At 38.7% G+C, this 25,144-nt stretch overlaps 2 protein-coding genes and 10 non-coding genes across 30 annotated transcripts in view; 9 read left to right on the forward strand and 3 right to left on the reverse strand.

Annotated features, from left to right (window-relative positions):
- The window catches only part of TAF1D (TATA-box binding protein associated factor, RNA polymerase I subunit D), an 11,326-nt gene extending 3,889 nt beyond the window's left edge, over positions 1-7,437 (forward strand). Inside the window, exons 1-9 of one of the 10 annotated variants that reach the window (XR_006586202.1) lie at positions 2,022-2,164; positions 2,423-3,015; positions 4,021-4,069; positions 4,309-4,343; positions 5,362-5,410; positions 5,803-5,844; positions 6,630-6,700; positions 7,047-7,097; positions 7,335-7,437. Coding sequence is in view for 2 of the 10 variants with exons in the window: in XM_019811640.3 (XP_019667199.2) it covers positions 1,130-1,302; positions 1,597-1,657; positions 1,992-2,156 (399 nt within the window). In the remaining 8 variants the exon portion in view is untranslated. Of the gene's footprint in view, positions 1-1,129; positions 1,303-1,596; positions 1,658-1,991; positions 3,016-4,020; positions 4,233-4,308; positions 4,344-5,361; positions 5,411-5,802; positions 5,845-6,629; positions 6,701-7,046; positions 7,098-7,334 lie in introns of those variants that run through there. The other 9 variants (XR_002145519.3, XR_002145520.3, XR_002145521.3 and 6 more) reach the window with 9 other exon arrangements.
- Positions 2,687-2,813, forward strand: LOC111556857. The gene has a single exon (XR_002736573.1). It is a non-coding gene; the product is annotated as a small nucleolar RNA SNORA40 (small nucleolar RNA).
- On the forward strand, positions 3,841-3,971 carry LOC111556854. The gene has a single exon (XR_002736570.1). It is a non-coding gene; the product is annotated as a small nucleolar RNA SNORA18 (small nucleolar RNA).
- Positions 4,115-4,187, forward strand: LOC111556865. Its single transcript, XR_002736581.1, has one exon. It is a non-coding gene; the product is annotated as a small nucleolar RNA SNORD5 (small nucleolar RNA).
- Positions 5,152-5,289, forward strand: LOC111556843. The gene has a single exon (XR_002736559.1). It is a non-coding gene; the product is annotated as a small nucleolar RNA SNORA8 (small nucleolar RNA).
- On the forward strand, positions 5,534-5,673 carry LOC111556846. The gene has a single exon (XR_002736562.1). It is a non-coding gene; the product is annotated as a small nucleolar RNA SNORA1 (small nucleolar RNA).
- LOC111556842 lies at positions 6,036-6,108 on the forward strand. The gene has a single exon (XR_002736557.1). It is a non-coding gene; the product is annotated as a small nucleolar RNA Z40 (small nucleolar RNA).
- Positions 6,733-6,857, forward strand: LOC111556853. Its single transcript, XR_002736568.1, has one exon. It is a non-coding gene; the product is annotated as a small nucleolar RNA SNORA32 (small nucleolar RNA).
- On the forward strand, positions 7,137-7,263 carry LOC111556844. Its single transcript, XR_002736560.1, has one exon. It is a non-coding gene; the product is annotated as a small nucleolar RNA SNORA25 (small nucleolar RNA).
- The window catches only part of CEP295 (centrosomal protein 295), a 56,722-nt gene continuing 38,980 nt past the window's right edge, over positions 7,403-25,144 (reverse strand). For 7 of the 10 annotated variants that reach the window (XM_045038599.1, XM_045038600.1, XM_045038605.1 and 4 more), the window contains 14 exons: positions 24,338-24,503; positions 24,057-24,200; positions 19,650-19,793; positions 15,563-15,660; positions 14,903-15,005; positions 14,246-14,497; positions 12,988-13,127; positions 11,912-12,086; positions 10,424-11,064; positions 9,426-9,566; positions 8,281-8,377; positions 7,987-8,151; positions 7,805-7,904; positions 7,403-7,712 (listed from right to left, as the gene is read on the reverse strand). In XM_045038599.1, the coding sequence (XP_044894534.1) occupies positions 7,526-7,712; positions 7,805-7,904; positions 7,987-8,151; positions 8,281-8,377; positions 9,426-9,566; positions 10,424-11,064; positions 11,912-12,086; positions 12,988-13,127; positions 14,246-14,497; positions 14,903-15,005; positions 15,563-15,660; positions 19,650-19,793; positions 24,057-24,200; positions 24,338-24,503 (2,553 nt within the window). In that variant the 3' untranslated portion in view covers positions 7,403-7,525. Of the gene's footprint in view, positions 7,713-7,804; positions 7,905-7,986; positions 8,152-8,280; positions 8,378-9,425; positions 9,567-10,423; positions 11,065-11,911; positions 12,087-12,987; positions 13,128-14,245; positions 14,498-14,902; positions 15,006-15,562; positions 15,661-19,649; positions 19,794-24,056; positions 24,201-24,337; positions 24,504-25,144 lie in introns of those variants that run through there. The other 3 variants (XM_006936838.5, XM_045038601.1, XM_045038606.1) reach the window with 3 other exon arrangements.
- LOC111556855 lies at positions 15,101-15,170 on the reverse strand. Its single transcript, XR_002736571.1, has one exon. It is a non-coding gene; the product is annotated as a small nucleolar RNA U2-30 (small nucleolar RNA).
- LOC111556856 lies at positions 15,362-15,441 on the reverse strand. The gene has a single exon (XR_002736572.1). It is a non-coding gene; the product is annotated as a small nucleolar RNA U2-19 (small nucleolar RNA).

Consider the following 25,144-nt stretch of genomic DNA (forward strand, 5'->3'; position numbering starts at 1 on the left):
AAGGTCAGACACTACTTTGCTTTCAACTGTATCTCTTTACTCTTTTGGTAGTCTCTTCCAGAGTTAACTACTTGTGTTTGTAGGTGATGAAATGTGTAAGGAATTCATGTCTAATATTGGCACAGCTATAAGCATGGTCTTTCCCTTTACTTGAACAGAGTTAAGACTTGTGGTTCTTGTTTTTTACATTCCATTCCCAGAAGTAGTTTTCACTGTAGAAGTTACCTGTAGTCGGTCTTAGGCTTTCTAGCAGTAATCTACAGCCAGTCTCCCATGACCTGAGCCTAAATCCAGAATTAGATTCTCAACCAACTGAGCCATTCAGGCTCCCCTTGGTGGCCACTTTTAGAATTGAGATGTACCTGGAACATAAAATCTGCAACTTTGTTAATACTCTTCTGTACTAACTGCCACTTCAAGACCACAGCCCATCCTTCAGCACAAATACCACTTGGGTCTCTGGGTGGATTCTTCACTGGTCTGTTCAGTGAACATATCCATATATGAGGTGTTTCAAGGCTGTTTATATAAAATCATTTGATTTAATCAGGCCTTTAAACACTCCTAAAACTGAAATGATTCCCAGTGGTTTTATGGTAACCTAAGCCAAACCTATCCGTACCTTCCATGTGCAGTGGCTTTAGAATAGGCCATTTTCTTCTGATACCAAATACTCAATTTCTGATAGAACTGCCCAACAATTACTTAGCAGTAAACTCTCAAATATTTTAGTTAAATGACTGCATAATTCATAAGTCTCTTGCTCTAGAGTTGATGATATATTTGAAAGAATATTCTCTTAAGCTTTTGTTTTAAGCTAATTCTCTTACAGAGATTTGTTTCTTTGGGAGCTTCTAAAGACATTTTTTAATGCAAACAAGATTTGTGCTTAGGTTTTCTTGGTATACCAACGTAGGTAAATTTGGTAATGTGCTTGGTAGACCACGAATTCCTTTTAAAACCAGCATCTGGCCTATGTGGCCCACATATGGCAGAGTAACTAAATCAAGATCATATAAGAGTTTTTAGCAGAGGGATCCTTTCTATTTTGGAACATAAGGCATCTGCTGAGTCAGGGAAGTTTTTTATTTTGTGAGGCCATTACTTACAATACAGCGTTTTTATGTAGCAAGCACTGGCAAGAGGATTTTTCAACTACCTTGAAAAGCTGAAGTATGAATACTACCTCAAGGAATCCTTGAAACAAATGAATGTTGGTGAAGATTTAGAAAAAGAAGATTTTGACAGTCGTAGATATAAATACTTGGATGATGATGGATCTCTCTCTCCTATTGAGTCAGAGTAAGTTTACTCACGTGAAATAATTTTGGTCATAGGTTTTGTCGAATTAAATGTTTTTGAACTTTAATGTTCCATATCATGCTATCAATTTGTTTATATTTTGCAGTAAACCATTTGGGTTGGTAGTTGAGCTATGAGTTTGGCACATGAGACATCATTTTGGGGTGTTACACATGATAGCGTAAATTTTCTTTTTAATTAGTATTGATGTTTCAGTTGTACATCATGATAGTATACTACTAATGGTTCTAAAAGTTTTTGTCATCTGAGTGAGGATATATTTTAATGTTACAGAGCAGAGGATGATCTTGCAACAAATCTTGAACATGATGACGAATGTGATATCAAATTGGTGGTAAGTGACATTTTTGTCTCATTTCGTCTTAGAATAGCAGTTGGTACAGGAAGAATTTATTCTACTAGTTACTGTCTTAGATTCTGAATTTAGTTTTTGAAAAGCTTAATAGATTTGGTGCAGGAAATAAAAATAAGGATTATTTGGATACTTACCTGGTGAGAACATGGGCTTTTCAGTAATTGCTATTAGGATGTCTAGTGAGGAAAAGAAGCTGAATTTGCATTTTTAACATTTAGACTGTCTCCAGGTTTTTTCAGTAACCTAGAGTTATGTGGGATAACAAAAGCAGTAAAATTTAGTTGTTGCTTAATATGGATGTTTTTTTATGCAGGACCATAATTATTTCATAGTAAGTTCTGAAGTACCAAAGAAGAAGAATGTGTATTTAGAACAAGAGGAATATACTGAAGAAGCAGCTGTGTCTAAAAGGAGACCATCAAGGTCCAAAAACATTGGACAGAGGATAGAATGGTCTGAAAAGGAGATAGGAATATGAATGTTAAGGTAAACAGCACAGAGAAAAACAGCTTTTCGTAGAAAATAAAGATGATAAATGCAAATATATGTCAGTGATAAAAATGAATCTAAGGAGAAAATAAAAAGAACCTGAACAAATTAGTGAAACTCTGAATTATCAGGAAAAGCATTTTAAAGCTGTGGAATTGTTTACATGTAGAAAAGAATTAAGGCTTGCATAGCAAAAATAATCACCTGATAAATAATAAACAGGATCTTACTGTTTTTGTCCATACTTTGTTTCAGAGCAAGAGCTTAAAGGTGTCATTTTGAGCAAAGAAGTATGGAGATTATCTCCTGAAAACCTTTATTATAAATGTAATCACTAATGATTGACATCTCCTCAGGATACCTGAAGCCGTTTTTATCCCAGTTTTATTCAAAGACCTTTAGTGTCAAACGTGTTATTGTAATAAGAACTTCCTAACTACCTAGACTGTGTCAACTACAATTTTCTTCTCATCACCACTGTATATTGCTGATTATGCCACTAAATAACGCTGTATTGATTGCACTTGTGCTTGTTTTTGTTCAGTTTTGTGGACAAAGACTTAGACGAGTGCAGAAAATAAATCCTCTTTTGCAACCCAGAACTCATGGCTCAATATGAGTTTTGATACATGTAAGAAGGAACAAGATCCCTACAACCAACTAAAGTGATGGTGGGGGGTTTGATAAACTTGAAAGTTGGTTTCAGGACTGTAGAATGACTAAAGCACAAGACAAAAGGGAATTCTCAACTATGGTGAGTTAGTATTATGATTTTAATGTTGATATAAAACAAAGATGCCTTCTTGTTGTAGGCTTTTCATTTGAGAGCACAATGTCTGGACTTAAAGGTATGTCTTCTGCTTTCAGTGAAGGAATGTCTTTTGGTGAATTTTTGGATCAGATTTGTTTAAATGTACTTTATCAGATAATATAAACCTCTACAGGTTTCATTGTTGAAAGACATTTTCCCAGTTTTAATTTGTTTATGACGTGATTTCAGAAAAAGATTTTAGAGTTCATACATTTTATAGTGACAGATGCAAGCTTTACTTCACTTGCAGGAAGGGGTCCCCAAACTGTAACTTAGGTTATAGCAATAATCAGAATACAGGATATTCCCACTTTAAGCATCTACGTTAGCTTAAACTAGTGCATAATCTAAAATGAGGTTTAGGACTTAATAGTGTAATGTTAGAAATGATTACATGAGATTTCCTAAACCTGAATGATGGAAAGGTTAATTCACAATCATCCAATTTGTTTTATTATCTTCCAGGGATTCCTAAATGGGAAGAACATAAGTACAGCCATATTAATATTTTCCTGAAATTTTTTTAAGTCAAATAACTGTAGTTCTTAAAATGAGGCAGAATCTTAAACATTTTGCTGTAATCCTGGGAATTTCATTGGAGTTTGTAAAAATCAAGACTTCAGACATGGAAATCTTTTTCCTTTGGTGGTTCTAGAATAGTTACTTGGTACTTTGCATGTCTATCTCAGTATACACTCTTGTAACCAACCATTCAGAAAATCCTTATGCGATTAAATTATGGAATAAGTTTGTTGTAAATAGGATGTTTGGCTTTTTGCACAATTTTGAACTCAGATTTAGAGCAAATCACAGGTCTAATTGTTTTCTTGTGGAATCTTCAGTTTTAAAACTGTAAACAGTGGTTGAGGTCTATCCCGATGGGGCTTTTTCTGTAGACCTACATCGTTGGAAACGCCTCATAGAGTATATGTGTGGTTTCCTTTATTCACAGAACTATGTGTTAGATCTGTGGGAAAGAACTACAAGACATCTATCTGCTAAAACACTGAAAGACCTAACGGTCATATATTTTAAATCTTAGGTATTGGAGTATCCCAAGAATCTGTATAGTTCAGGGCGTGCTAGTTTAGGTAAGTTTTTGTTGGGGACAGTGTAATCTTGGGGGCACCGTTACAGTTCACATGATGAATTTAACTGTTCAACTGCTGAATGATTACAGACATGAACTAAAACTTGATTCTGACGGAGCTGACGATAGCTTAAAAAAAAAAAAAAAACCATGGTTGTCAATTTGGATGCTAAGCACCTATTTTAGATTTTAATCACATTTAAATTGTTCTTAATCTTTTATTTGGTATTTTATCTGTAGGGGTGAATATGATTTGAACTCATTTATGTTTAGAGGTAGGTGGAATGTTTAATTTTTGTTGAAATTTATTAAGAATTCAAAAGTACTGAAAAAATGTGAGTTGTGAGTACGGTATCCCGTTACTGTCGTGCCTCATAGTTATTTGGGTATGCCACAGAAGTATTAGATCTTAGGGTGCCTAGGTGGTTCAGTCAGTTGAGCAGTCCGACTCAATTTTGGCTCAGGTCATGATCCCAGGGTCATAGGATTGAGCCTTGTGTCAGGCTCTGCGCTGAGCGGGGAGCCTGCTTGAGGTTTTCTTTCTTTCTCTCCCTCTGCCCATCTCCCCCACTTGTGTGTTCTCTAAAATTAAAAAGGTATCGAGATCTTGGCAAAGGTACTTGCCATGATATTTATACACCGAATTGGACAAACTGAGGAGACTGCATGTCTAGGGAATAACATGAAAATGCCCCCTCCCGTCTTGTATGCTTATGAAACCATTGCTATGGTTCATCCTAATAACCTGTGTATTTGGATATGTTACAGTACGGATATTGAATTTAAATTCTGCCTAATAGCAATCTGAGCTACAGATTGATTTCACAATCCACAGTCTTGATTTCTAATGCATCATTTCTTTTAGTATTTGACTTAATAGTTCCGTATGTATAATACAGAGACAGGATAAAGATAATGGGGACTAGATTTATAATTTCAGATGCAGTTAATGTAGTTGCCTCATTGGAATGATAATTAGGAATAAAAGTCAAATTACATATTACAAGAACTTAAATCTCTAGAGATAAGTTTCTCAGTGGTGTTGCAACCTTGAAGTACAGGGGTTTACAATTCAGTCATGATTGCACTGCATGGTATCTGCATTCAGCAGCTTGTTCCTGCTGGGTGTTCAAAGGACAGTGCAATATCAATTCAGTATCTGGCATCGTTGGTTTTCTTGGCTTCGTGCATGTTAAACCTGGTATTTTTATTGAAACAGTATTCCTATAGTTTTTCATATTACTGAATTTGAGATCATCTTTGATAGGAACTAATGCTTCTCTTTTTTTCTAGGGTGTTTGAAATTGAGAACCAGGGGTCCATGTAGTCTGACCCTAAACATGTAAGGCTTTCTATTTCTGTTGCTTCTGGTGGGTGCTTTTATTGCTAGCAAACAGCAGGACTTCTATATGGAATCAGAAACCTTTGTATAGCTTATACATAAGCTTGAGAGGAAATTTTTAAAAGCCTCATTCATTCTAAGGTGGAAGTGGGCACTATCATTCATGGTGTCCAGGAATTGTTAATGTGGCTACATTGAGACACAGGTAATGCTTGCATCACAGCAAGTTTATTGCAGTGGTGACAATGAGACCTGTAACATTTTCTGCTAGGCCTGTGGAGTAGAGTGGAAGTAACAAGACTTTCCCATATTGGAAGCAATTAAGGGATAACAATTTTATAGATCATTTGCCAAAATAGCAATCAGTGTAATTCTTAAAACTTGATTTCTAGGGCCCTAAAGTAAAAAAAAAAACTGGATCCCAAAGATTGCAGGTAAGATTTCCCCTCAAGTGCCCAGTCTTACAGGAGTTGAAAGCTTTTTCTTTCATAACACTTCATTAATGTTCCTAATGCTTTGGTTTACCTAATTTTGGCAACAGCTAATTCTGGTGGTTTATTGTATCCTAATTAAAAAAAAAAACCCTAGATATTAACGTGTGTTTATACAACTTGCCAGTGATTTGTGATGTTATGATGATGGGCAAAATGTTCAACTGCTCTGACTGGGCTGAATGAAAGTAGCCTTTCTGAACATCCATCTAAATGAAATCTGGGGGACACTGGATGGCTCTGTCAGTTCAGTGACTTCAGCTCATGACCTCATGGTTGGTGTATTTGAGTTCGGGCTCTGGGCTGATAAGCGCTGAGCCTGCTTGGGATCCTCTATCCCTCTGTCTCGTGCCCCTCCCGCACTGGCATGTTCTTTCTTCCCAAAATAAATACAGTATTTAAAAAATAAGTGGGGGCGCCTGGGTGGCTCAGTCAGTTGAGTGTCCAACTTTGGTTCAGGTCATGATCTCGTGGTTCATGAGTTTGAGTTCCGCGTTGGGCTCTGTGCTGACAGATCAGAGCTTGAAGTGTGTCTCCCTCCTCTTGCCCCCCCCCCCCAAAAAACATAAAAAAATGGAATGGGTTGAAAAATTAATTATTCTAACTCTGCATTTTTAAGCCTGGAAATTTCAATACGTATTAGTTCAGAACTGGGTATCTGGCTACTTTGGAACCTAATTAAAACCACATTTTGAGAAATTTAGTCTAAACTTGAAAATCGTCCATAGGTGGGGAATTCCTGAAGTATGTCCATATTCAAGTGGAGATTAAAGAAGCCCAAGGGAAAGAACTCTGGCAAGTTAGTTCTTTATCTTATCTTTAATGGTATAATGGTCATTACCAAGGCTTTGAGAATGTAGTTTCTCATTTGCTGTGGACATGACCATAAAAAATTTTTCCACTAGGCTTGCTTTCTTTATGCTACTTTGCTAGCGTTCAGCCTATTGGGAACATTTACAACAGCCGTATTTCAAATTCTCATCTGACCATACATAGTATTTTGAATGGTGCATGCCTAGATCTCTGTTGTTACTAGTAACTGGGCAGCTTGTAATATTAATAATAGATCTAATAGAGGGAGATTGGCTTTATTTACAGGATCATCTCTGGAAATGGAGTTTTACTTTTCTATTCCTTTTCTATAGGATAGGACTGATGGTGACAACTGTGGATTGAACAAAAGCTCCTTTTAAAAGGTATGTACACATTTGAAAAAATTTAAAGGTCTAATTTATAGGTCATTTCAAAGAGGGCTTGTGGGGCTAAAACCAAGAGCCCTTAACGCTGTGACCAGATATCGAAGTTCTCCATAGGATATAATAGTTACTCAGTGTTGCTATGTTTTCCTGAGGAGATACAAGATTTAGCTCCTTTACAGCCATGTGGGAAAGAAATGTCTCCCAAATTTAACCAATGTATACTCTCGTTCTCAGGGCTATTTTGAAGAATGTGATTCTGACTCGGAGGAACGACGGTGCTTGGGAGTGGAAGGAATCCCGTGTTAAAATTCTTAAATAAAAATTTATTGACTTTAAATAACTTCACCTATGTTACACATAATTTAAACAAAGAATCTTTACACATTTTGTAGAAAGTCAGCACGTATTTTTGGCTCGAAGTTTCTCTAGTGTTTTCTGTGGAGGGAATAGAAAAATGAAATTAACAGTTGCAGTGCCCTAGACCTGGAAAGATTATAGGGGGCCTCACTCACCTTATGAAATTCTTTTGCCCTTGCTCGGTTTTGGGCATATGCATCTTGCTTTGCTTTCTCTTCCCTTTGCTGTTTCACTTCAGCTAACTGATTGTATAATCTGTAAGAAATTTATTCTTACATATTCTTCGTACTCTCAGTAATACTTAAGGAATGTGAGTAACCACACACGACACAGAAACATATACATACCTTAAAGCCCTTTGACGCATGAGGGCTTGTGCAGTCTTTCTGTCTTCAGGAAGTGACACTCTGACCTTATTCACACCCTTCAGGCGACTCACAGATGAGCCTGAGCAGAGAATAAGTGATCTGGCAAATATTACCCTGCTATATGCTCTTTGTGAGAATTGATGCAGATGTGGGGAACATACCTGTTGGTTTCTCCTTAGCTGTTTTGATCTGAGATTTCTCACAAAGGTAAATCTTATTCTTTATTTCTTTCTGTCTCTGGGAAGATCTCTCTATAAATGATTTTTTCCTCTTTACAAATGCTTCTTGTAAGCTCCCAGGTATAGCTGTAAACTTCGGCAGGGTTTCTGTTTAAAGATGAAATTGAAGCTTATTTTTAGCTCACTGACACTTTTGTGCTGGCAGTCGACAAGATTGTGGGGAATGTGAAGGCTGAGAGGTTGAGCAGGGGACCCTTTCAGATGCTCAAGGCATACCTGCCGAAACTGCCACTGGCTCCTCCACACAGTGTTCTGATACAACTGGATAATCTGAGGTTTCTTTTTCTGATATAAGAGGCAGGAATTCATTCACCTAATTGCAAGTAAATCATAGATAAAATCATAGGTAAATGATCTTCCACTAACCTTAACAGTTTCTAAACCCCTGGTTCCCTTTGGTAGAGGGAGATTCGCTGTTTGGGGGAGATGGGAAGTTGAATGCCTATTCTCAATCCCCAAATACAGTGTAGGAATCTGCGTCCAATGAATTTAGTTCCTATTCTGCTTTCACCGCTTTGTGTGGTTTCTCACATCTAAATGGCAGGGCTGGAGTTTTCTGGGAAGGGAAAGTCCTTAATAAATGGTTCTATTCCTATTAAAATGCTTTACTCTCCAGCTCTGTTAGAGAATGGCTTTTGCCCAGCCTCCTCTAGCCCAAAGCTTTTTTCCTCACCTGATTCTTGTCAAGTGCTTCTATACCACTTCTGCATCTGCACTTCTTGTCTGCTGCCTCCCCATTACCCTTCTCAGTAATCATGGAAACAAATACTAGGTGTGGAACTATTTTTTTAAGATGAATTCTCTAATTCAGCATCAGGCTACAAAAACATTAGTCCCGCCACGGTAGTAGCACGTACAACCTGGGACTTTGGTAACAGGGCAACTTAATACACTGAAACAGTTGATGGGTGGTGACTTAGACTTGCTCAGTTTCCAACTGTAGTTCTGTTGTAATCCATGAATTCATCTATTATAAGCTTTACAGCAGGATTTCCTCCAATGACTACCTTCTAAGAATTGAAGTGAGCCCCATAGGAATGGTCTGCTTGCAGTGGAGAAAAGTATAAGGAACCTGCAGCTAACAGGACTATAAATCTGTTGTACTCAAGTTGATAATTTGAAAATAAACTTGCAATAGCACTTACTCTGTATCCCCATTAGGTCTGATTTACTTATGTATCTTCTAGAGCTTCTCTGTGCCTCAGAATTTCCTACATCTTTTATTGGGGGATGGAAGGCATGAGTTTCAACCCTTCTAAGCCCTAATGAAATCTACAGCATCATAAATAATTCCTTATTCTCAGCTGTGTGCTGCTGTGTAAATGAAGTGTATTCACATTAAAGGGAGCTATGACCTTTACCTGAAAGCTGCTTTTTGCCTCATTTTCTTTCTTTTCTTCTAGGGTTAAGTTTGCAAACTCCATTTCAGCAATACTGATATCACTGGTGCTTACTAATGTAAGCTCTGGCTCTTCCATTATACCATGTCCAGACTCTGTCAACTGTGTGATAAAATTGAAAAAGAAACCATATTCAAAGTAACAGCCTTGAAATAGTAAAAATGTAAAAGTGATGTACATTGACAATGTGGTGCCTCCCCCATCCCAACCCACTTTTAGAAATACTGAAGACTTTGGGGATGGGCAAAATGTCTGAAGATAGCTACTGCAAGAATTAGAAGCCTAAGTGTTTATATTATAGGGCTGATGCAGGTTGACAGGCAGCGGTGCAGAACCTGAGGGTGTAACTGACCTATCTAAAGGAGCAGGAGCTAGTGGACTGTTCTCAAACTACATCTTTAGAGGGAAGTATCCAACTACTGAGTAAGAATCTGCAAAAGAACACCCCAAAAGGAGCAAAATATCTGTGACCTAGATGTCACTCTTGCTCTCAATCTGCATTACATGTTCATCTGTGGAAGGACAATACTGAAAGGTAATACTCAGGCGACCAGAGTTGAAACCAAGCAGATTAATACAATGCAGTGCCAAGAGATTCCACACTGAAAGTGCTGAAGCATAGGCCAAGCTATTCCTCAGGGAAATGAGAGGGGATATGTCGATTGGGAGCAGACCGGTTGTAAAATTTAAAGGTCAGCTTAAAACGAGCTCAGAACCTGCTTGGAATGCTCTGTCGTCTTCCTCTCTGCCCCTCCCCCTATGTGCCCTCTCCCTCTCAAACTTCAAAAAAAAAAAAAAAAAAAAACAACTTGAAATTTGGGAGTTTGCTCATTGGAAATTTCCGATGATTACATGATTGACTAGCTCAGGAATGTTAAGTAGCTTTGTTGCTTCTAAATTTGTTTCAAAAGTCTTCCTTGGAAATGAATTTATTTCCACACAACACAGATTTCACTTACCCACACTGGAATAGAGCTCTGTAATGATCCAGAACTTAAAAAGAGCTCTGACTGTGCTAGTTGAGAGAGGTTTCTTAGGATTTCTGGAGTTTCTGCTTTAGCTGAATTCTCAAAATATTTTTCATTCTGAACAGAATATGGTGCTTGAACTGAAGTTCCCATCTCCACTGTTCTCAGACACAACTGTGAATCGATTTCCTCTACTTGTGAATTTATATTTAAAACCCCACAGGTTTCCTTTTTGTCTCCATTGAGTCCTTGACTTTGTAACATTGTATCAATCCCTCTTTCTGACAGTTTTTCAGAGCCCAGTGTTTCTTCTCTGCCTTCTGGTTGGGCTTTTATTGAGCATTCACTAGAGGTAGAACCACAGGGAGTGCTATGCTGTAGATTTAAGTGATGAAATACATTAGCCTCATCAGATGACCTGAAGCCTGAATTTTGCAAATTTCCTACAGAGAGCTGGAAAGGAACACTTTTTTTCCTATTTTGTAATTCAGTCTGTGCAGAGTAGTTCTGATTTTCCATGCTTTGGGAAGAATCTCTTGCTTCAATGCTAAAAATACTTGGTAGATCAACATGCTGGCTCCCCTCCTGTGAAGAAAATCCTGGCAGAAGCTGTTGAAAAGACTGTTCAGAGCCTGTAAGAAATAAGTTAACCATAATTACATGTTGTAAAACCTGGATAACAGTTTGAGTAAATAATGAATTCAGCTTACTTCCTACTACTTGGGGAGTGAAAGCTGACGTATGTATACATGAATAGAGAACGAAAGGATGGTCACAGTGATTTTTAATAACTCCACTGCTCATACCATGTATTTTCTCCTAGTCTAATAAAGAAAATATGGTTATTAGATATGCTGAGGACTTTTCCCTCATTAAGAGAGAATACCGATTTTAATAACAGACTAAATGCGCACATTATGTACCTCATATATAAAAAGGTGTGCATATGTGTGTATACACAAAATTTGTACAAGAAGTATTTTTTTTTTTGAAAGACCAAAAGCGTGAGCAGGGAAGAGGGGCAAAGGGAAAGAGGGAAGGAGAAGAGACCGACAGAGACAGAAAGAGCGAGAATCTTAAGCAGGCTCCACACAGGGCTCTATCTCATGACCGTAAGGTCATGACCTGAGCTGAAATTAAGGGTAAGACACTTAACCGGGAAGCTTTACTGGCCTGTATAAAAAGTTTTATAAGGATACTTAAACTGTTAACTGGAAGGGCTGAGGTAAGGAAGTTGAGGAACAAGAGGTAGTGCTTTTGCTTTTATCAAATTCCATACTGTAAAAATGCAAACAGCATTATTCCTCCTGTTACTTAAACGGATACACAGAGAAACAGAAGTTGTAACACTGGGGATTGGTGACCGCAGGAGTGGAGACATACCGAGACCTGCCAGGCACAATTTCCAAAGAAAATGGATGTAAACCATGGAAAAAGCAGTGGAGTTTCTTTAACTTTTTCTAACTTAATCATACACACCCTCAGTAATGTTTTCTGTAGCAAAAATCTGAGCTGCAGCATGAGCCAAGTGAGGGTCAAGTTGCTGGTTCGGGCTTGTGTTAGAAGGATTCAGGCTGGTTCTCAGCGCTGTAAAGGAAGCTGTACTTTTGGATGAAACGGTAGTACGGTGGCTTTCCCATGAAGAATCAGAGTTCTGACGAAAACAACAGAGAAAGGCTGAAATACTGATTATGTATTTCCAACCGAATCAATAATCATGTTCTTATGATACTACTCTTCCTTAATTACCACTTCTCTTTCACACTAGTAATTTGACTATTTAAACACATCCTTCCATTTCAGTCAATATGAAAGAGGCTTTTTAAAAAAAGATTATTTAGAAAACAAACTGCAAATTAACCAGATAAGAGTTTAGAATATGATGAGATCGTCTTCTAAAAGCAGGAACTATTATGTAAGGACAGCCGGGGAGGTCAGGGTATGGGAGCAAAAGACCTGATTTGAATCTCAGCTGCTGTACTATGTAGGAAGAGGCATTAATTTTGAAAAATAAAAAAAATAAAAAAACAGGGACACCTGGGTGGCTCAGGGAGTTAAGCATCTGACTCTTGATTTTGTCTCAAGTCGATCTCACGAACCGTGAGATCGAGCCCCGCACTGGGCTCTGCACTGACAGTGAGGAGCCTGCTTGGGATTCTCTCTCCCTCCCTCTCTTTCCTCCCCTGCTCTTTCTCTCAAAGTAAATAAACTTAAAAATATTAATAACAAATGACAATAAAAACGTTCTTGAGCATCTTATGGATTATAATCCTTAGCTGGAGATAAGGCTCACATGACAAAATTCTAGTGCAGCTGGTTTTCAATCTTGGTTCCACATTAGAATCACTTGGGGAGCCTAAAAAAAATCCTGATAATCTAAAGCACTCCTGGAGATTCTGATTTAACTGTTCTGGGCACAGTCCAAGCACTGGGATTTTTAAAGACTTTCCACAGGATTCTAATCAGCAGCCAAGGCTAAGAACCACTGTTCTGCTCTAATAGAAGAAAAACTGTTTTTGGAAACTCACAGCAATGAAGCATCTATATTACTTTACCTGGTAAAAGTCTCTGCTGTCTTGAGAAATCCCAGAGTATGATGATAACACATCAAAATCTGGATGTGGTTCTAAGGGTTTAAATAGCTGATGATGCAGATTTGGAAAAGTGTGTTCCAATTCCGGAAAGTCAAGGTCAACTGTTAGAATTTTGAGAAAAAGAGATAAAATTTAGTTTTAGGTAACTCCCAATTCAACAAAATTCTTTCCATTTTTTTTTCATTACCAGTAGATGCTTTCAAATTAAGTCCTATCATCATGTCCAACATACAAAACATGAGGATACTCAATGACCAAAACCTTTTGACAACATTTCCATTTTTACTAGCTCTAAAGTAAGAGGTTAATAATTAGGAGTAAGAAGCCATTATGATCACTGTTTTGCTATAAGCTTTGTTATTCTCAGTTCATTTTAGGATCAATGATTTTAAAAAAGAAAAAAAGTGTCCAACTTTGGCTCTGGCCACAATCTCACAGTTTGAGTCCTGCACTGGGCTATCCGCCGTCAGCAAAGAGCTCACTTCGGATCCTCTGTCGCCCCCTTCTCTCTGCTCCTCCCCTGCTCGGGCTCTCTCTCAAAAATAAACAAACGTTAGAAAAAAAGAAAAAGAAAAAAATCCTTGTTTACTGTCCTGGGTGTTACTATGGGTCAGGCATTGTACTTCATGTGTATCATTTTGTTTAGTCTCCAACATCCCTCTTTTAGAGAAGATGAAAGAAAAACAAGCAGCCTGCCCATGGTGTCACAGCTAAAAACGATCACACTAGGACTCAATGGTCTCATCTGTGAACTCCTTTCTCAATACTGGCAATAGGGCCTCAGCTGTTAGAGCTAACTTTGCAATGGTAACGGAAGATTTGTTGATCTCTTCTAATGTTCTTCAGTCTGATTTGTCCCAGATCCCCTCTTGCACTAAATGCCCTGTTTGCCGTGTCCATGTCATAACTGCTGCAGCAGTCCATAAAAACATAAAGCTCAGGGTACCTGGGTGGCTCAGTCGGCTAAACGTCTTGACTTTGGCTCAGGTCACGATCTCACAGTTTGTGGGTTTGAGCCCCACATCAGGCTCTGTGCTGACAGCGCAGAGCCTGGAGCCTGCTTTGGATTCTGTGTCTCCTTCTCTCTCTCTGCCCCTCCCCCACTCGCTCTCCCTCTCTCAAAAAATGAATTAACATTAAAAAAAACACGAAGCTCAATCACTCCTTCAAACTGAAAGGATGAAAGGTTATATACAAGTATTGTTCAAAATCATTTTACCCCGCAAGTCTGTCTTCTCAGTCATCAAATTTGCTTCATTTATGTGCTTTTCCACCATCTGCTGAAGGTGTGTCTGACCAGATGTGAATTTTTCCACTGCAGGCAACACAGGTTTATGAACTTCCCCAGGGTCCTGCCTTTGATAACTGACTTGTGATGCAGGAACTACAGAACTTAATACATTTGTTTCCTCTTCTTTAGCAGTGGTAGGTTCTTGTTCCCTGTGGTCCAATGCATGCTCTGAAAATGACCCTGAAAATTGAGTTTAGGGAAAATATTTAATGGCTGGGCACTTCCTTAGAGACACATTTTGGGAAGCCCAACAATATATGTTGATAAGGGAGCAGGGCAATGAAGAAATCTGCTCAGATAGATTCCCACTGAATGGGAAAATATGACCATAGCAGATAATTGTCAAAATGTAGTTGGAGATCCACAGAGTATCTCTGTGGGTCTGCAGGCCTGTGACTTCCAATCATGGTTAGAGTATTATACTGTTCAATATTCTGTCAGGCATGAATAGTTTACTCCTGAGATTTAAAGAAACAATCCCTCTCAGCACATTGGGATGATCTCTCAATGTTTGCTCTCACCAATCTATCAAACTCCAGTGATGCTGGTCCTTCAACTTATTTACAAACATTTTGACATTATTACCTGCATCTGTAAGGCTCAAATCTGTGTTTTCATAACTTAAAAAGCTCCCAGTAGAAACAGTTATTGATGATAATGGCTCATGATAAATCTCTTCTGTTTCAGCCTAAAAATGAAGGGGAACATTAGACTACAATGTAGGAAGTAATAGCTAGAAAAAACTCAAATCAGTAACAGTTCTCTTTTAGCAGTTTTCAATTCTGAGCTCAGATCAAGTGTAGAAACCTTCATAGCTGTAAAGGTCAGTACTAAAACCTTTTCATCATTGCTCAGAACTGATTAGACTTTCATACACACACGTATCTCCTCCACCCCATCCCTATCTCATTCATCAAGTTCTTGGTTATATACTATCACCTTTACACACACACACACACACACACACGCACACGCACACGCACACGCACACACACACACACACATGCCAGACATAGGCCCTTACTGTTTAAAATTACTTTTGCTTCTCAGAACTACAGAGATCATGCATCAGATAGACTGCAAAGTCTTCTGATGCTCAGATTTGGCTATTTTCATCATTGATCCACTTCAGGAAGAGTAGATCTCAGAGAACACAGACTTTAACATTTCACAACTTGTATAAACTAAAGACAACGTAAAACCAAACAGGTCTAACAATGGGTTACACATTAAGACATTACTAACATTATGTGGCTTCACAGGTGGACTCAGATATGTATGTTCTTCCTCCACAGCATAACTTAATATTGCGTCATTCTCAGTCACAGCCTCCTTGACCTTGACTGAAATGGAGGGGAGGGGAGAGAATTTAGACTATTACAAATCAAGTTCTTAGCACCAAAGGACATCATTTCTGTTTTCCGACAATTTTCTTTCATATTTTGCTTTGTAAGATTGTCTTATCTTAGACCAAAAAGAAACAAAAACATTCATTTTATTATTCATTAAAAACATTTCCTAGTCATCTTTTCCCTGGAAAACTGTACTTGTTATTACTCTATGAAAAAAAGAAAACTGCTAGTATGATGGGAAATGCTTTTGTTATTAAGTGAAGAATATTCTATCATGAATACAAGATGATCTCAAAGTTGAGAAAAATGCATATAAAAAAAGACAAAAACATCAAAGGCAACAAGTGGTAGGAAAAAGAGGAATTGTACTTTCGGTGCTTTCTAAAATCACAATGAGCACATACTGCTTTTATTATGAATGATTCTTAATTATATTTGATGTATTAAAAATATATAAACATTATTTTGCCTCACTTGATAATTCAGGTATTCTGAGTTAATTTCTCTCTTACTCCAAAGGAGTTTATGAGAAAACTGGCCAAAGCGTATAGTCATCTGTGGCTCTAAAACAGAATAAAATTAAAACTGTGCCACCAAATACATAAACTTCGTGTCTCATTATCACCGTGATTTTATTACAAGATATCATACACATTAACAGTATGTTTCTTAAATGTTTGTGTGAGAAGTGTGTTCTAAAAGATAACCCAGGCCACACATGCATATTACTCATATATTCATAATATTTATATTATGGATAATGAAGCAGAAGCAAAGCTAATACCAAATATTATAGTAAGTACAATCTGTTCTTAAACACTTTTTTATTCTCTTCTAGTTCATTAAAAAATATATCATTGTGACCTAACTGTTCTAACCAATAAACTGTTACTCGGTTTCTTCAATACACACTACAATTTTCAGTAAAGAAACTAAGATATGGTGAATTGCAGGGTAAGTTGTTATTTTTTTCTTAGGCAGCTCATTTCAAAAGCTAGTTGGGAGATAGGAAATTAATCTGCAGTTTTTCAATTCATAATCACAACTCTACACGGATACCAAGAAGACTCCCCAAGAGGGAGGATTTGGGTACTGGTAAGAGGTGAAAAATAAAAATGAGAAAGGAACAAGGTCAGAGTAATTAACGATGTTGAAGAATTCAATGGACAGGTCCCCAAAGGCAGTTGGCAGAGAAAAAAGGGTCACTGGTTTGTCCCCGATAGACGGGGCCCATGATGAGATTACTCAAAAAGGGAAGTAGCATCACGAAAGCAGGGTAATGCCTTAAGCAGAGTAATCTTCCCATGCTACCCAAGAATTTCCTGCTTTCCTTCAGAAGCAAAGCCCCGTTTCCTGCTTTCCTGCAAAAGCAAAGGCTACAGAGCTTGAAGTTAGTGATCCCACTTAACCTACTAAAGAAATTAAGGCAAGGTGATGAAGACCTGGATAAAGAGGAAGGGAGGGAACAGAGAAGAAGTAGAAAGCTAGGACCTTCTTTTCTAAGACAGAAAAGATCTGAATCCAGGGATGATTATAAGAGAAAAGCAGTCCCTGAGAGCTAGGAGATGACCCAGCACTATCACTGAGGCCTTGGTGTTCTGTTAAACATGAGGAATTTCATGGTACCAACAGAAAAGGCCATTCTGTGACTATGATGGATCAAGACAAAAATCAGGCCACTGGTATGCATGTCTAAACATAAACAAAACCATGAGTATTATCCAAACCATAAAAATGATCAAGCATCTCTTTGCCATGGCCTGAATTATTGAGACAGAAAGTGTAATTTTTATATATGTTTAATCTGTCAGACATAATTAAGAATGATAATTTAGAGGGCTGTCTGGGTGACTCAGTTGGTTAAGCGTTTTGGCTTAAGAGTCTTAACTTTGACTCTTGATTTCGGCTCAGGTCACAATCTCACTGTTCATGGGTTAGAGCTCCCGTGTCGGGCTCTACAGTGACATTGTGGATCCTGCTTGGGATTCTCTCTCTCTCCCTTTCTCTCTGCCTCTCCCGCGCGTTCTCTCTCTCTCAAAACGAAAAACCTTGGATAATTTATAATAAAGGCAATAGATGCTCGTTACGATTTCAAAAGTTATGAAGAAATAAAATTCTTCCTTTTCCTACCATTCACAAGCAACCACTTACTGCACTTTGGTGTTTTCTCTCTTGCCTTTTTTTTTCTGAGTAACTGCTGCTTCTTTACTAAGCGTAGTTTTCATAAGCCTTGCACCATCATTCCTACCTCCTGGATAAGTTTTTATGGTACCCAATAGTGGAATTGCCCCTGCTTCTTTTTTTTTTTTTTTTTTTTTTAACGTTTATTTATTTTTGAGACAGAGAGAGACAGAGCATGAACGGGCGAGGGGCAGAGAGAGAGGGAGACACAGAATCGGAAACAGGCTCCAGGTTCTGAGCTGTCGGCACAGAGCCCGACACGGGGCTCGAACCCACGGACCGTGAGATCATGACCTGAGCCGAAGTCGGACGCTTAACCGACCAAGCCACCCAGGCGCCCCTGCCCCTGCTTCTTGATAACATCCAATACTCATAAGCAAGGCCCATTTCCTTAAAGCCTCCCCCAGATCACCAAATACAGGCCCGAATCTTACGGTAAGTCCTTTCTAATACCTGTCCTGAAACACCTCACAGCTCCCTGTGCTGGGCATTCTACCTCACTGCAACAAGTCAGAACATTCCACTTTGTTCAACTGTGGCTATGTTCCTGGTCCTCTTTGGCTAGAGGATGGTTGCGGGTAGAATAAAAAGGAAATACAAGTATTCTTTGGCTAAATTTAGAAGAATGGTAACAGTTTCATTTTAAAATGTCAAAAACTCAGGGCACCTTGGTGGCTCAGTTGATTGAGCATCCAACTTTCAGTTTTGGCTCAGGTCATGACCTCACGTTTTGTGAGTTCAAGCCCCACATGGGGCCCTAAGCTGACAGCACGGAGCCTGCTTGGATTTCTCTCTCCCCCTCTTTCTCTGCCCCTTCCCCACTTGTGCTGTTTCTGTCTCTCTCAAAAACAAGTAAATACATTTTTTAAAAAAGTAAATAAATAAATAAAATATCAAAAACTCTAATTCACTGGAAATTATATCCTTTGCAGGTATTTCAATCTCCAATTAAAAAGAGATGTAAAATTCTCTATAAACCCTCAAAAAGAGAATGGCTCTCTCTCATCTCTCACTCTATTAAACGACAGTGATGGCTAAAATTAAAAGAAATCTGCTTGGAAAAGGTAACTGCTGAAAAGTATTGGCACTAATGAAGCAGCACTGGAACTATGCTTTGCAGGGCAAGCAATATTATACCTATAAAACAGAAATTCATAAGTGAAGAAATTAATCTGGTTGTGTTTTGGTAGCAGGATTAAGTACTTTAAAATCTTTCCCTTGCAACTCTATTTTCCAAATATTTAAAAGTGAACATAAAGCATGTCATTTAGAATACCACAGAATTTTTTAAAGATAACATTTAACAGTATTAAGTTAAATGTGGATTGTTACAAATAAGCTTAAACAAAATTTGCAGAGGTTGCCAACTGTGAAAACTTTATATCCTCATATGCTTTCCATCAGCATTTATTTAGTGAAACAATTTAAAAGCAAAATTACCATTCTCTAAATAAACTCCACTTCCCTCATTCAACTTTTTGTGTAAACAGTACATGCTTTTTGTAAAACAAAACAAAACAAACAACCCTACAATACATAAGCATATAAAATAGAAAGTGAAACCTGGCCTCCAACAAAGGTAAACCTGTACCAACACTTTGGTGATGATAATTCCATACAATTTTTACACCATAAAGACAGGTTTTACCCCCTTAATTTAACAAGTACACAGAACTGCACATTACGGATGCGCCATAAGGATTCTATTCCCAACCGTCATTAAAGTTATCTACCACTTGTTGTTATAAATTACACTACAATAAATATCTCTGTGCACAGGAATTCCACTGGTCTCTCACCTGCTTCACTGGAGTTAGCACCACAGACGTTCTCCTGGGCAACCGGGTAAAGACAACCAAATGGTTCACAGTCCAGTGGGCTCCCAAAGAAACTTTGTTCTCGGCTTATTGAGACCCTCAGGGGATCCCTGTCTTGACAAGAATCTGCAAGGAAAAAAAAAAAGATGGACTCATGACATTTCCACTTACATTTCCACAGTTAGTTAAAACAAAAATGGCTATTTAGGGGCGCCTGGGTGGCTCAGTTGGTTAAGTGCCTGACTCTTGGTTTTGGCTCGGGTCATGATCTCATGGGTCACGAGTTCAAGCCTTGTGTCGGGCTCTGTGCTGACAGCATGCAGCCTGCTTGGGATTCTCTGTCTCCCTCTCTCTCTGCCCCTCCCCTGTGCCATCTCTCTCTCAAAATAAATAAATAAACTTAAAAAAAATTAAAAATTAAAATTAAAAAAAAAAACCCCAAAAACAAACAAAAAAGGCAATAGAGATTACAGATAAAAATCTGAAATTTTACACACCTGATGTATGTAGCAAGGAAATAATAACCGCTTAAGTTTCACACAGGCCTTTAAATTCCTTCACTTCCATTTCCCTAACTTTAAGGCTGCTCCTAGTTCAAATACCAGATAATACTTCAGTATTGACCAATCACAGGATCAAGTTCCTGGAGAATTCACTAACCACTGGTAGTATTCTAAGGTATGTGTTGATAGCATAAAGTCAAAATAACCATGGCGAATCTGTGGTATGACATTAAGACAGAGGTTTGCTCTGGAGAGAACTGAGAGGCCATAGTTGGGAGGACGCAAGAGGACAGTCTACGGAGTTCTGTAACACTCTAGTTCTTGACCTGAGTGGTGGCTACATGGGGATGGCTATTACAGCGATAATCACTGAAATAAACCCTTATGATTTGTGCAATTCTCTGAATATTATACTTTGATACAAATATAATAATGAACAAGTAAGGAAATGGAGGCATGGGAGATACCCAAAAGTAGAAGCTAATCTACTGTGCACCACCTTAGAAAAACTTGGCCGTTAAAGGCACCGAATATTACATAAGGAAAGTGTGCACCAGGGAACTGAAGACAGGGACAATGTTTAAAAACGTGTACTTCGAACAGACCCATCCCACCGCCTACATTTATCCCCAGAGGAGACTAACGATTTATGCTCTGGAGAAACTGAATCCAGTACACTCTGAATTCAGGGGGGCTCAGCACTGAAAGAAAACAAGGGTGGGAGGAAGTCAGAGTGCCAAAAGGAAGTCAGGGGTAGTAAAGTCTGCATCCTCAATGCAGATCCCCCCCAGGTCTGGCTCCATAACAGCAACAGCCAGACTTGTATCAAGCTTGGCAGATCTTTCCTTGAAGAAACTAAACTCTAAACTGCCTCAAGGAAAGAACCACAGATACTAAATTGAGGGTGCCTGATGAGAAACCACCTTTTCTAATGAAGTCCAGCAGGAAACAGGGCCGCCAACCACACAATTCCTTTTTTTTTTTTTTTAACATTTATTTATTTTCGAGACAAAGAGACAAAGTCCCAGCAGAGAAGGAGCAGAGGGAGGAGGAGACACAGAATCCAAAGCAGGCTCCAGGCTCTGAGCAAGCTGTCAGCACAGAGCCTGGCGTGGGGCTCGAACCCACAAACCGTGAGATCATGACAGGAGCTGAAGTCGGACGCTTACCAACTGAGACACCCAGGCGCCCCCAGAATTTCTAATTAGCCATGAGCATCCCACTCAAATATGCAAGATATTAGAGAAAAGCCTCTAAAAAAATCAGAAACAACAAAAAAGGAACAAAAGAATTTGGACAGAGAAAATACAGGAACCCAAACAAACAAAACACTACATAAAACACTATATATATATATATATATATATATATATATATATATATATATTCAAAGTAGTTAATTGCATTGGTGACACAACAGCAGGATGCTATGAAAAAGGAAAAAGACAGGAAGAGTAAGCTTTTAGAAAGTGCAATGTGATTGTCAAAATAAAAATTCGTAAGTGAGAAATACACTGAGGCAATTCTTCCAGAAAGTAAAACCAAAAGAAATGAACTATAGAGAAGAAAATTAGAGGATCGATATAGATCAGTGTTTCTCAACATTACTTTTATCATCAGTCTTTGTAGTCATTATTTCTTGCTCTAACTGCCTCCTACCTCCATGAAATTTTAGTAACTACAGACGTACTGCTTATCTTTTTCTGTACAACTGTGGTTTGGTACCTTTCCAAGAAGCAGTTTTTGTCCCTTCTGGAAGCGCTAACACCCTTATTAACAATGCAGAACAGCTGTCCTCCAACTTCCAACTAGGTGTTTCACAGAGAAAATAGTGTGATCTTCCCTTACATTAGAGGTATTTAACAGAAGTATTAGTGTAAGAAGACAGACATTCAACAGAAACTTTAAGCAAATAAAAAATGACAATTTACTATAGAAAAAGAAGTTTTAGGGGGTGCCTGGGTGGCTCAATTGGTCGAACATCCAACTTCAGCTCAGGTCACGATCTCGCCATTTGTGAGTTTAAGCCCCACGTCAGACTCTTGTGCTGACACCTCGGAGCCTGGAGCGTGCTTTGGATTCTGTGTCTCCGGCTCTCTCTGCCCCTCCCCCACTCGCACTCTGTTTCTCTCTCAAAAATAAACATTAAAAAAAAAAAAAGAAATTTTACAAAAAAGGAAATATAGCACACTAACTGAACAGTGAAAAAAACTTAACACGTTAGCATGATAGTAACTTAGCTGGATATTTCCTGAAATGTATTGCCAAGGATAGTGGTAAATATAAGAAGAAACATAAAAGACTTGAAAAGTGGCTGTCTCTGGTAAAGTTAAGGGGTAAAGGGTGGGTAGGGGCAGGAAAACATGCTGTTTCATGTTATAACCTTTTAGCACTATTTGCCTTTTTAAACTGTGTGCCTGTCGTATTCTGACTAGAAGTATTACCCAAAGAAGTGTGATAAAGGCTAGGATAAAAGCTCCCAAAGGCAGGGGGCGGGACACTTGATAGCTCAGGACAAATTTACAGGGAAGTAGCAGTGAACCCCACCCTGAAGCAAGGAGCGAGATCGCAAAGGGCCTGCAGGTGACAGTAGGGACTTTGACTTAATTTAGACTTACTCCTCGACTCGAAGGGAAACCCGGTGAAGAGTTTCCAACACGGAGATGCAGAGGGAGACTACTCTGAATATACCATGGGAAAATGAGAGTAAAGCTAGACTGGAAACAGGGAACACTGGAAGCTGTAGCAGCCACTCAGGAGTCTGCATGAAGTGAGTGGCAGTGGGCAGGGAAACAGGCAAGTGCCAGAGCGGAACAAGAACTGAGAAGTGGTGATGGGTTACTGCGTGTCGGAGAGATCGACACAAGGATCTGCTTGGATAAACTCGATCAATTATTTGCTTGAGTCTGAAATCTAAAAATCATTATGAAACTCAAACAGGGCTATTTACTAAAGATCGCAGGGAGGAATTTTCCAGATAACTGCATCTAGGAAGAAGTAGAGAGAAGAACTATACCTGCTTGTAACTGTTCATAAAGCCAGAATTTTAAGCATAATAATTATCCTCAAAAGATACACGAAAAGAGCACTGAAGGTATTGAAGTAGAAAAGCAGCAAAGAAGAAGAGAAAAAAAGAGTTACTCCTAAAGAAACAGGTTTAGAAGGCAGATATGAAAGGAAGCATAGGGAATACAGTAAATAGGTTTTCACCACACACAAGAAGAAATTAGTTCCCTAATGCCACATTTCGTTAAGTCCAAATTTTTTTTTTTTTTTTTAATTTTTTTTTCAACTTTTTTATTTATTTTTGGGACAGAGAGAGAGAGAGAGAGAGCATGAACGGGGGAGGGGCAGAGAGAGAGGGAGACACAGAATCGGAAACAGGCTCCAGGCTCTGAGCCATCAGCCCAGAGCCTGACGCGGGGCTCGAACTCACAGACCGCGAGATCGTGACCTGGCTGAAGTCGGAAGCTTAACCGACTGCGCCACCCAGGCGCCCCACTTTAAGTCCAAATTTTAAATACTGTTTATGTAAACCCATTTTTTTCTTTCATGAGTATTCGCAGTCTGTTTCTTCAAAACAAAAATTTAGCATCCTGAAAAAAATGTAGAAAACCGGCAAACTATTAAACAAATCACATTTTATTGGGGCGCCTGGGTGGCTCAGTCGATTAAGCCTTCGGACTCTTGGTTCAGGTCATGATCTCACGGTTCGTGGGTTCGAGCCCTTCGTTGGGCTCTCCACTCACAGCACAGGGCCTGCTTCAGATCCTCTGTCTCTCTTTCTCTGCCCCTGTCCCACTAGTGCTAGTTCCCTCTCCCAAAATTAAATAAATTGTTAAAAAAATTAAAAACAAAACCCTATTTTATCAAACCGTATGCTTACCGAGTATAGAAGTTCTGCCACTTGCTGGTGATTCTACCTCTTGTATAGCACTAAGTTCGTGTTGGTTCAAATCCAATCCACATTTAACTTTTGCTACAGGTGGCTTGGAGGATCTCCTGCCCAGTTCTTTGTCCAGATGCTTGCCTATCAAGTCAGAGACAAAGTTAGGCATAGTACAGATCTGTTAACATACTACAAACTTTTCTTCAGCCAGAGGGTTGTGGGAGGTGAAAGCAAAGAGTAACCAGCAGACAGTTAACAATAAAATGCAATTATCTTACCACTTTGCTTGGCACTACTTTCTGAAAGCAGCTGATTGTCATCGGAGTTGCTCCTAGTAACAGGCCTAATGTTTTCCTGATCGTCTCCTGCTAGGTCTTGGGGACGAGGAAGCCACTCTCTGAGCTTCTGACTTTGCACGTCATTTCCAACTGTGGGCTGACTTATCTGAAAAAGTGGACAATTGAGGGTGGGGATGACACAAGATGAGAGATCATGTGAAGAATTCATCAGATGTGTACTGCCCTTCTTAAATTAGAACCTCAAGCAAATAAATAATTCCATCACTCACACTATTACAGCTTTATACATTAAAAAAGATGAGAAATGCTTCTTATACAGAAACCATATTCCATTGAAAAGTACAATGTTGGACTTAAAACTCAGCTTGCGCTGTATCTTTCATAAGACATTCTACTTGAGTACTCCCCCCTGCTTTTCTTTCCCCATTACTTTTCCTTAAAAAGACCAGTAAATCCCTAGAACTCATGAACTCATGAACTCAACTCAAGCTTCTCTTGACCATCAAAGGATTTAAGGAATTCTATTTAGACTAAACCGTAGATTTAGGAAGTAACCTTTTAAAATAAAATAGACACCTTCACACTCAGAATATACTCCTGTCTCCCCTACTGAGAACATGGATGTCTACGTGACCGTGGTAGAGTCTGCCCTCTAATTCAGTAACAGGCAGCAGTTCCAACTGTCCATCAGCCCTAAAATCATGCGGTAATATGATTGCTTAAGGAAAAAGATGGTACTAATTTTGATTCATATACAATTGTCCACAGAGTGCTATACAGAAAGCA

Source organism: Felis catus, chromosome D1, assembly GCF_018350175.1.
Source record: "Felis catus isolate Fca126 chromosome D1, F.catus_Fca126_mat1.0, whole genome shotgun sequence".
In the NCBI taxonomy this organism is placed as follows: domain Eukaryota; kingdom Metazoa; phylum Chordata; class Mammalia; order Carnivora; family Felidae; genus Felis; species Felis catus.